We start from the raw sequence: 12,029 nt of genomic DNA, 5'->3' as shown, positions 1-12,029 counted from the left end.
GCCCCCTCCCTTGGCTCCCTTCAGGTCCGCTGCGGATGCCGGGCAGGGAGCAGAGCGGTGGAGCCCGAGAACCGGCCGCTTCCCTCCTCGGCCCGCCCCTCCGGGGCGCCATGCTCATCACGCTCTGCTACCTGTACCTGTGGGCGCGCTGGGGGCCCTGCTCGGTGGGGCTGGTCCGCCGCACGGTGAGGAGGCTCTACCGCACCCGCTGCTCCTTCACCTTCTGCTGCTGCGCCTCCTCCTCCTCCGGCGGCCAAACTTTGCCTCAGGAGCCCCGGCGCCGCCGTCACCGCAAAGCAGGCCTTCCCCGCCCCCCAGAAGAGGTAGCCTGCCTCAGGGCGGGAGACAAGGTGTTCTTCGCCGGAGAGACCAAGGTGTGGAAGGAAGGGAGGCAGGGTGGAGGAAGGGAGGGAGGGGCTCTGTGCTGTGGAACCGGGGGTCGGGATTGGTCAAGGGGCCCTTCCAGGCAGGCCCTACATATATCCCAGGATCCAATCTCAGGTTTTCTGCTTTAAACTGGATTATATGAGTCCGCACTGCCAGATAATCTGGGATAAATAGAAAACCTGGGATCAGATCCTGGGATACATACACACACACACATATAGGGCCTGTCTGGAAGAGCCCAAGGTCTCTCCTGAGCCTTTCTTGCCAATAATAATAACAACTTTATTTTTATATCCCGCCACCATCTCCCTGAAGGGACTCAGGGTGGTGTACAAGCCGGACCAAACCCAGTACAACAAGGTTTAAAAACAAAGATGACGTTTAAAAACATAATACACATATTACAGGGCTGTAGCCAACCCCCCCCCCCCCCAAATTTTCAGGTTTTAAAAAAACCTGATTTACTCATGAATTGTAATTGATTAATCAAATCCCCATGAGTGTCCACTGAAGTTTATCTATCTTGAGTGTTCAGTGAAGTTTATAGATGGAACCAGATTTCTAAATTACTTTGTGTTGTGGAACTACTCTACATGATTAGCTAAAAAGAAGTTTCAAACATCCCCCCCCCCCCCCGATTTCTTTTCTGGCTATGGCTCTGGTGTATATAACAATCTGATTAAACTGTTGAAAACCACAGAATATAAAACAACAATTAAAATTATTCAAAACCAACATTAAATAACCAGAACCAGGGATAAGGTGGGCAAGATCAAAAACTGTAGAGGGCTGGGCATGGGCTTGTGCAAAAAGTGCTGAGGCTGGGGTCTTGAGTTGGTTTAAACGACTGGTTTTAAAGTAGATATAACTGATTTTAATGCTTTTATATATTTATAGTTATTTTATGTCCCGGCATGGAATGCTTGCTGTATATATCTTGTGCTCTGCCCTGAGTCCCCTTTGGGGTGAGAAGGGTGGAATAGAAATGTTTTAAATAAATAAATAAAGTGCTGAGCTTGCTGTAATGGTAGTTTGGGATGAGTGTTCATTGACAAGGGCCTAATCATTATCAAATGTGCACTGGAACATCCATGTTTTGAGGTCCCTGCGGAAGGCGGACAGAGTATGTATTAGCATAATCTCTCTGGGGTGGAAGCCAGAGCGGGGGGGGGGGCACCATGAAGAAGCCCCCCCTCGTCATCACCAGCTGTGCTTGTGACAGTGGTGGGAGTGAGGGAAGGATCTCCCCAGCATATCTTAGAGTCAAAGAGGACTAGCCCCCCCTCCCCCCGATAATAACTCCCAGTTTGACAACACTTGAACTGCCATAAAATCATACTTGGAAGAGACTGTGTGGACCATCCAGTCCAACCCCCTGTCAAGAAGCAGGAGAATCACATTCAAACCATCCCCAACAGAAGCCTCTGTTTAAAAGCCTCCAAAGAAGCAGCCTCCACCACACTCCAGGGCAGAGCCTTCCACTACTGAACAGCTCTCATAAGAAATTCTTCCTCATGTTCAAATGGAATTTCCTTTTCTGTAGTTTGAATTCATTGTTCCATGTCCTAATCTGCAAGGCAGCAGAAAACAAGCCTGCTCCCTCCTCCCTATAACTTCCCCTCACATATTTATACATGGCCATAATGTCTCCTCTCAGCCTTCTTTTCTGCAGGCTAAACATGCCTAGCAATTTAAGGGCTTGCTCTCCGGACCGTTGATCCTTTGAGTTGCCCTCCTTGGGACACATTTCAGCTTGTCAACATCTCCCTTCAATTGAGGTGCCCAGAATTGGACACAGTATTCCATGTGTGGTCTGACCAAGGTGGAATAGAGGGGTAGCACAACTTCTCTGGATCTAGACACTATACTCCTATTTGTGGTGGCCAAAATCTCATTAGCTTTTTTTGCTGCCGCAGAGCATTGTTGGCTCATATTTAACTTGTTGTCCATGTGGACTCCAAGATCGTTTTTGCACATACTGCTGTCGAGCCAGGCGTTCCCCATTCTGTATCTTTACGTTTCATTTTTTCTGCCTAAGCGGAGTATCTTGCATTTGTTCCTGTTGAACTTCATTGTGTTAGTTTCTGCCCATCTATCTAATCTGTTAAGATCGTTTTGAATTCTGCTCCTGTCTTCTGGAGTATTGGCTATAGCTCCCAATTTGGTGTCGTCTGCAAACTTGATGATCATACCTTCTAACCCTTCATCTAAGTAATTAATAAAGGTGTTGAACAGAACTGGGCCCAGGATAGAACCCTGCTGCACTCTATGGCTTAGGGTTACGGAATCCTGAGTGTTCTAGTTCTGTGAGGTCTTTGTCCCCTTACAGGCTGGAGCTACACTGCCATATAATCCAGTATCTGATTCCAGATAACTCCATGCAACATGATTCTTGTTCCAGGGTTATAAATGTCATTTCCTAATTGGTTTTTATCATAAAAATATGGGGAAAGTGTATTGAACTCTTTTTGCAGGACATCCTGCAGCACATTTTGCTATAGTTTTTCAGTGAATATCTTATAGAGTCTCCGCCAATTCAACATAGTTGGTGGCAGCCACAAAACAAAGTTTCTGGAGTATAACAACTACTGTACTTTTAAAGAAATACCACACAAGTAGTCAGGAAATGATACTTTCAAATCAGGAACTGATTTTTTTTTTCAAATTGTGTTGCATAGTGTGATCTGGGATCAGAAACTGGATTATATGGCATTGTAGATCCAGCCTAGGGCCCCTTCCATACAGGTATATAAAATCCCACATTATCTGCTTTGAACTGGAATATATGGCAGTGTGGACTTACCGTGTTTCCCCTAAAATAAGACCTCCCCAAAGAATAAGACCTAGCAGGGGTTTGGGGGGATTGCCAAATATAAGGCCTCCCCTGAAAGTAAGACCTAGCAACTAAGGCTGCAGCAGAGTTCCATTGGGAAGCATGGCTGCAGGGCAGAAGCAGCACTCATTCATACACACGGGAGGGAGGGAGAGAAAGTGCTTGCTGGCCTTGCCTTGCCTGTCCCCCAGCCTCCATGGCCGTTTCTTCCTTCCGTCCTGGCCATGCTCCCTTCGCCCCCAAGGATTCTGATTGGCTCCTGGAGCCAGGGCAAGGAAGGATGGGAGGGAAGGAAGAGGGCTTTCCACTGTCCTGCTGCTTCTGCTTCTTAAAGGTACAGGACGCATAGGGATTCTCCTCTCATCCTTATTCCTATCCTATGCCATGAAACTTATTATTTTATACTATTATTCTATTACCATATTATTATCATCATATCTGTTACTATTATTATATCCCATTATTATATTATCCTATTAATATATTTTATATCATTATATTTTTATTATTATTATTATATCATTATATTATTATTCTATTATTATTCTATTATATTTTCATATTATTATATTATTATTCTGTTATTATATTCCATTTTATATTATCCTATTAATATATTTTATATCATTATATTCTATACTATTATTCTATTATATTATCATATTATTACTTTATTATTATTACCATATTCTGTTTTTTTATTATATTCCATTTTAAATTATCCTATTAATATATTTTATATCATTCTATTCCATTCTATTATTCTATTATATTATCCTATTATTATATTATTATTATGCTATTCTATTATTATATCCCATTATTATATTATCCTATTAATACCATATTATTAATACCATATTATATTATCCTATTAATATATTTTATATCATTCTATTCCATTCTATTATTCTATTATATTATCCTATTATTATATTATTATTATGCTATTCTGTTATTATATCCCATTATTATATTATCCTATTAATACCATATTATTATCATATTCTGTTATTTTTATATCCTATTATTATATTATCTCATTAATATATTGTATATCATTATATTATCATATTATCATATTATTATTATAGTATATTATATTATTCATCATTCATGACTACATTGAAACTAGAATAGAGAGAAATCAGCGTGGAAACCTTGTGAAACCCAAAGTGCAAGAGGTACCATAGATTGTTGTACATGTAAATAATGGTAGTAACAAGAAATTCTTGATAGGATTCATAGTTTGTCTGGTTATGCTGGTTTGTGATGACAACTACTTTACAGTATATAATAAATGTTCATTTTGTTGTTATAAATGTGAGCTCTTCTTCATGGAAAAATAAGACATCCCCTGAAAATAAGACCTAGTGCATCTTTGGGAGCAAAAATTAATATAAGACCCTGTCTTATTTTCGGAGAAACAGGATAGATAACTCAGTTCAAAGCAGATATTGTGGATTATCTGCCTTGATATGCTGGGTTATATGGCTGTGTGGAAGGACTTAGAATGCTGCCCCACCATTCTACAAGTCCCATGATTTTATAGCATGGAACCATGTCAATCAAAGTGGTGTCACACTGCATTCATTCTACAGTGCAGACACACCCCTACTGTGTGTGTGTGTGTGTGTGTGAGAGAGAGAGAGAGAGAGAGAGAGAGAGAGAGAGAGAGAGAAGTGGGAACCTTTTAAACAGCTTTCTTTATATACAATAAATTCACAGTTATCCATGGGAATTAGTAGTACTATTAAAAACAGGCCTAACTAATCCTATATCCCGTCAAACCCTCTATATTGACGGTATATTAATTGTTGAAGTACAGTAACTAAAAACCAGTGGTTCCGGTCCGCGAACTTCCTCTTTATTTTTTATTGTTTCAGCTCTTTCCGCAGAGCTGACCATTGCATTGGATAGACCACATTAACTCTAGATTATTAATATGGTTTTCTGTGGGCAAGCAGATAGCAACTACTGGATAGCATATGTTCTGTATCAGAAACTAGAGCTGATGTGGTCTATCCAATGCAATTTTCTGAATCGGCACTCTAAATAACCAAATCTAAAGTTGACCAAAAACTGATTCATAACCCTTTTGGTGCTAATCTTGGAGAGTGGTCCCTGATCAAGTGGCTCCTGGTCAAAAAAAGGTTGGGAACCACTGCTAAAAACAATTTTTTTTGTGTGTCAGGAGCGACTTGAGAAACTGCAAGTTGCTTCTGGTGTGAGAGAATTGTCCATCTGCAAGGACGTTGCCCAGGGAACGCCCTGATGTTTGTTTGTTTGTTTCTTGGATGTTTTTATCCTTGTGGGAGGCTTCTCTCATGTCCCCGCATGGAGCTGGAGCTGATAGAGGGAGTTCATCTGCGCTCTCCCCAGGTGGGATTCGAACCTGGCAGCTTTCAGATCAGCAACCCAACCTTCAAGTCACTACGCCATCGGGGGGGGGGGGGGGGCTCCTAAAAAAAAAAAAATTAAAGACAAGTAAATACAAATGTAATGTAACACAGATTTAGTGTATAATAAAAACAGCTTAAAATTATTATAAACTATTTTTATTGTTTGCTTGAGTTCTGGTTACTTGAGTTTCAGTTAATTGAGAATCTATTGTATTTATTTAATTTTTAAACTGAATTGTTTTAATAACTGTCCTAGTTTAATTCTACTTTAATATTTATTTTGTATGTTTATTGTACAGTTTTTTAAAGGTAGTGAGCTGCTTTGGGTCCCTGTTCCAGAGAGAAAATAGGATATAAATAAATCTAACAATAATATCAGCAAAAACTGCAGAGTGTAGCATTATTATTATTATCACGTTTGCGTTTATTTATACCCCGCTTTTTCTCTCCACAGGAGAGAAGGAGAATTTTTCCCTTCACACATAGACGATGTTTCTTGTAGGAGTTTGTATTTCTTACGTTGTCAGAGTGACCTCTCCTTATTCAGTTGCAGCTCTGATACAGTTTGAACATCCCTCATCCAAAATTCTCCTTTGCTTTCTGAGAGTTCAATGTACACACAATTTGTTTCATTCACATTTCTTTTCAAAATATTGTGTATAAGTTTAACTTAAGGCTGTAATATTTATAGGAAAAGTAAATCAATTTTGTGTTCAGACTTGGGTCCTGCTTCCAAGATATCTCATGATATGTAGGCAAATATTCCAAAGTCTATTTTTAATAGAATATGAACAGTTTCTTGTCCCAAGTATTGCAAATAAAAAGAATATTTGACCTGTAATGATAAATTGGTTAAAGGTTTGCCTGCACAAGAGTTACTTGGATGAAATCTTGTTTTATGCAAGTTTGCCAAGAAGCCACAAGTATCTATTTTTTTCCTCTTCTCTGCTAATGTAAAGTGATACTTACCTAAGTTACATGGTTGTTGTTAGAAGTACAGTAGAGTCTCACTTATCCAACACTCGCTTATCCAACATTCTGGATTATCCAATGCATTTTTGTAGTCAATGTTTTCAATGCATCGTGATATTTTGGTGCTAAATTCGTAAATACAGTAATTACTACATAGCATTACTGCGTATTGAACTATTTTTTCTGTCAAATTTGTTGTATAACATAATGTTTTGGTGCTTAATTTGTAAAATCATAACCTAATTTGATGTTTAATAGGCTTTTCCTTAATCTCTCCTTATTATCCAACATATTCGCTTATCCAACATTCTGCCGGCCTGTTTACGTTGGATAAGTGAGACTCTACTGTACTGTAATAACATTTGTATGAAATGTGTTGAACTCCACAGCCTAAACCAGTGATTCCCAAAGTGGATGCTACTGCCCCCTGGTGGGCGCTGCAGCGATCCTGGGGGGCGGTGACGGCCACATATGCATTTGCCATATGCATTAATACATATATCTTTCTGTTTAACTGCTATTAAAAAATTTAAAAAATTAATTTCCAGGGGGTGCTGAGTAATATTTTTTCTTGAAAGGGGGCGGTAGGCCAAATAAGTCGGGGAACCACTGGCCCAAACTATGCAATCTGAACTATATAAATGGGACTGGAATTAGGATTTCAATGAAATTGAGTGATCTTGGGCCAATCACACACTCATAATTTACCTCACTAGAGTTTTACAAGGTGTTTTCTCACAAGTGATGAATCTACATATCTGATTGTATTGAGCCATGGCAGTTAAAGTAGTTTTAGCCTACTTTGCCAACAAGTGCTGGTCCTTCCCTAAACTACAAATCCCAATATCCATAGTATTAAGCCATGGCAGTTAAAGTGGTGTTAAGCACATTACCTCTACAGTGTAGATGCCCTCCTGACAGCATTCTTGTGAGATAAACTATGAGTGTGGCTTGCTTAGGATTGCCCAATTTAATTTTAATTAATTTCAAGCCCAACAGTTACATTTGTATAGTTCAGGTTATGTAGTTCAGCCTGCAGGGGTTCAAAGCATTTAGTATGAACCAAATTCCTTCTAACAACAACTCTGCAATGTAGGCCAATAACACCTTATAATACCAGTTGTCTATATGTACTGTGCAACAGAAATTTCATATCAATTTGAAGATTGCTAAGAAAAATGTAGATCCTAGGCAAAGCCCGTTAAATGTAGTGCCTAGCTGCAAAATGTTTTACTAGCTAGTGCAAAGCTTCTTTGTGCTATGCTAACTTCTCTTATGGGTCTTGAGCATATTGTAATCAATTAGTGAATGTCAAAGCACCATCAGATAGTAGCATTTTGTTAGCTAGAAAGTTTTTTAAAGACTTGTAAAAGGCTAGATGGGTGTGGCTGCTTTACAAATGCTTGTGAAGTATCCCTTTTTGTTAATAAAGTCCTCCTTTGTCATCTTCCAGCCCTGTGTGTGTGTCTTAATTGGCTTCCAAGTTCATCCAGCACAATCCAATGTCCTTTTGGGGGATAGCAAATATTACAGAACTGTTTGCACTCTGGTTATTGTGGCTTCTTTTGTGCATATATATTCAAGAGATGTGGAACCTTCCAAGAAGGAATTAGTAAACAATCTTGTGCCAACAGAAATATATCCCTAGATTTTATTTTAATGCTTTTCAGTAACTCTATGCACAGTAAGGAGGAAGCGTTACTGAGCACAATGTGATTTCTTTTCTAAACAATGATGGCTTACAGGATTATGTTCTAAGTCAGTAATGGCTCTTCCATGACTGGAAGAATCCAGATATGGAAGGCCATCTTCTGATATAAGATGCAGCAAATCCTAAATATTTCAGACATTAAATAAATATGACTTGAAATGGGTGCAAGCAGTAACATGTTGACTTCAGTTTTTCACAAATCTCAGGGTAACTTTTGAGTTTGGCCTTGAATGATAAATCATGAGTGATAGATCAATTTGTAGCTGAAGTGCATTGATGCAAACTTCACACTTATTTTGTAGTGGTATGCTTTCTACTGTTTTATAATATGAGGTTAGAACTTTTTCTTTGCCCAAAACTTCTGACCTAATAATTTAGTCTCTTCCTTCTGTGTTCTACCAGCAATGAACACAATGGACTTTCAGAATTACGTAGGTGGATAGAATAGTCTTAACTGTCTACGTCAGTTTTTGATAGTTTGAAGCACACCTTCAGCCTAAGTTCAAAAGGCCTTTGAAAATGAGCTAGTCAGGTAAGCTGTCCATTCCATAGCATCTCTATAAAGGAAGGAGGAGTGTGTTTACTTACTTTCCCCCTCCCTGCCATGTCAAATCATTCCTGAAGAAACAGCATTTTCCATGAAAGGTGCCCATTCAGATACCCATCCTTGCCTTCGATCTGTTAAGATGCGGAGAATGCTGCAAATGTTGTCAAATACTGGGGAAGGGACACAATCTACAGGCCTATCCTAAGTTATATGTGTTGGGGATTTATATGCACCTTTCAAAAAAAATTCTTCCCACTACTGTGTTCTTGATTCTGGACAACTGACCAATTGAAGGTTTTTCCAGAGTTTTGTCAGTTTCAGTAGCGAGCAGGAAGGGAACAAGAAGAGCAAGTATGCTGTAGTGGTGCTAGAGTGTTTGTCTAGGATTTGGCAAATCCTAGTCTGCACTGATCCATGAACCTCCTTGGGTTACCTTGGGATGCATTTACTCTGTAGACATTTGTATCCTGCCTTTCTGCTTCAAGTGGATGAGGCAGCTAATCTTAATAAAACCTAGTACTTTGACTGCCATGGGTCAATGCTACGGAATCCTGGGATTTGTAGTTTGGTAAGACACCAGCATTCTTGACAGAGAAAGCTAAAAACCTTGATTCCATAGCACTGAGCCATGGAAGTTAACGTAGTGTCAATTGTACAGTGTAGATGCACCTAGGAAAAGTGGAGCATGTATGTTGCCCTGTCACTGGAGGAAGACAGAATACAAACAACAAATATATACATGATGACATTTCTGTTAAACAGAATATTGGGAAAGGGAAATAACCATTAGAATACTTGTAACTCAGGAGGATCTGTGAATTGCTTTCAAATTATCCCTCAGGTGTATAATTTAACTCCTTACACAGATTGTAGTGCACAAATATAATTCCTGATGCATCACGTTATTGGTGATGTCTGCTATTATTTTATCAGTAGCACTAAAATACCTTTATCTCTATTCCAGTCTGTGTCTTGCTCATGTTTTTGCCTCAACAGTAGGGTACCTTCCATTTCTTAGGGCCCTTCCACACAGCCATATAACCCAGAACATCAAGGCAGATAACCCACAATATCTGCCTTGAACTGGGTTATCTGAGTCCACACTGCTATATAACCCAGTTCAAAGCAGATAATGTAGGATTTTATACAACAGTGTGGAAGGGGCCTTAGTACTATATATGAGCTTTAATATCCAGTAACTACAGAACCAGTGAAGTGTAGTGATTTGAATGCTGACTATGACTCTGAAACCTCACTTATCCGTGGAAACCTAATGAGTGACCTTGGGCAAATCACACTCTCAGCCTCAGAGGAAAGCAGAGGCAAGCCCCTTCTCAACAAATCAAACACCGGGATAGACTGACATAAATCAGAAACAACTTGAAGGCACACAATAGCAACAATGATATTTAGGATTTTGATTCATAATTAGAAATCATTTTGAATTGGAAAGTGTGTCCCCTCTGATTTTACAAAATCCACAAAAGAGTAATACATTCATTGGCCAACCAAAATGCAAAAGGAAATACATAATGCAAGCTTTTGACCTTTTATTAAGCAAAGATATTAAAAATTACACAGGAAAAGAAAAATGACAGTGTTAGAGTCACATATCTACTTTTTGTCTGAGATGTGTTTCTACTGTCAGTTAAGATGATCTAGAGATAGATGTATCAACGCAAACAGAGGCTTCCCCTTAGCCATGTGGGGACCTGTAACAAAGGACAACAAAAGACTAAATACTCAACTCTGTTAGCAAGAGAAAATGTAATGTCCCTTGAGATAACTGACTCCTTGTTTTCCAATATTGTTAGACCACAGGTATAATGGATCTTTCACCATAGGCTATTCTGACTAGGGTTTGCAAGACTTAAAGACCCGACTATCTGGACAGACTCCGGTTTCCTGTTTTGCTTTAAAAAAATATTGGAAGAGATACCTGATTAAAGATGGTGATTGCCAGTGAAACTGTTGGTAAAGTTGTTCTTAACTGTCCTTATATTGACATTCTCTGGGTGATGCATTTGAATCCTTAACCCTCTTGTGTATATACTTTCTCTACCTTAGTCAAAACCAACATATTTTTCTAGTACTACTACTCTAGGTTTTGGATCAGTTTATTTCTCTGTTCTCTTGTTTAATCTTAAACTTCTTACATATGTGTTCCCAGAGGGTTAGATTAGGTTCCCATATCTCATCAGCTCTCACTCTCAACACTGGGATGCCACAGGGCTGTGTGTTGAGTCCTTTGCTTTTCACATTGTACACGTATGACTGTACCCCTGTCCACCATATAAATTCCATTACCAGATTCGCAGATGATACAACCATGGTGGGGCTCATCTCTGAAGGGGATGTGTCTGCCTACCAGGATGAGTTGGATCAGCTGCTCTCTTGGTGCAGGGGCAATAATCTGGTTCTTAACATCAACATGACCAGGAAGCTCATAGTGGATTATAGGAAGAACAGACCATAAATTTAGCCCTTGGTCATAAATGGAGACCAAGTGGAGCAGGTGGCCAGTTTTAAGTTCCTGGGTGTCACTGTGACAGAGGATCTGACCTGTGGCACCCATATGGCAACGTTGGTTACGAGGGCCAAGAAGAGACTACTGCCTGAGACTCCTAAGGAACCACCAACTGAATGAAAAACTGCTGGTGACTTTTTACCGCTGTCCTATAGACAGTGTCCTAACCTATTGTATCTGTGCATGAGTTGGTAGCTGCACAATGGCAGATAGGAAGGCACTCCAAAGGGTCACCACTTCAGCACAGCGAATCATTGGCTGCCCTCTTTCTTCATTGGAAGAAGTTTATAATTCCCATTGTCTGAAGAAAGCTCAGAGCATTCTTGGAGATCCATCCCACCTGACATATTCTTTTTTTGAACTATTGCCATCTGGCAGATGGTACAGGGTGACAAAGACAAGGACAAACAGACAGAAGTATAGTCTTTATCCTAGAGCTGTGGCTATGTTGAACTCTGGTTTAGCATTGATGTATTATTGGGGACTGTGTGGTGGTGGGGGGTGCAGAGAGATGGATATGTTGTTTTGTGGTGTGTGTGGGGGGAAGGCATGTAATTTCATTGTGCAATAGCACAATGACAAATAAAGCTATTCTATTCTCAGACAAAGTTTACTTACGTGTAATCTTTATTTGCTCATATTTATTACTT

General features: G+C 39.6%; 1 protein-coding gene across 7 annotated transcripts in view; it reads left to right on the top strand.

Moving 5' to 3' along the window:
• The window catches only part of hlcs (holocarboxylase synthetase), a 162,299-nt gene continuing 150,270 nt past the window's right edge, over positions 1-12,029 (top strand). For 6 of the 7 annotated variants that reach the window (XR_010004949.1, XR_010004947.1, XR_010004948.1 and 3 more), the window contains exon 1: positions 1-374. Coding sequence is in view for 4 of the 7 variants with exons in the window: in XM_062977156.1 (XP_062833226.1) it covers positions 36-374 (339 nt within the window). In the remaining 3 variants the exon portion in view is untranslated. The remainder of the gene's footprint in view (positions 375-12,029) is intronic. The other variant, XM_003219012.3, reaches the window with a different exon arrangement.

Source organism: Anolis carolinensis, chromosome 3, assembly GCF_035594765.1.
Source record: "Anolis carolinensis isolate JA03-04 chromosome 3, rAnoCar3.1.pri, whole genome shotgun sequence".
NCBI classification, from domain to species: domain Eukaryota; kingdom Metazoa; phylum Chordata; class Lepidosauria; order Squamata; family Dactyloidae; genus Anolis; species Anolis carolinensis.
The sequence above is the reverse complement of the archived record's forward strand: the minus strand, read 5'-3'. Positions and strand labels throughout refer to the sequence as shown.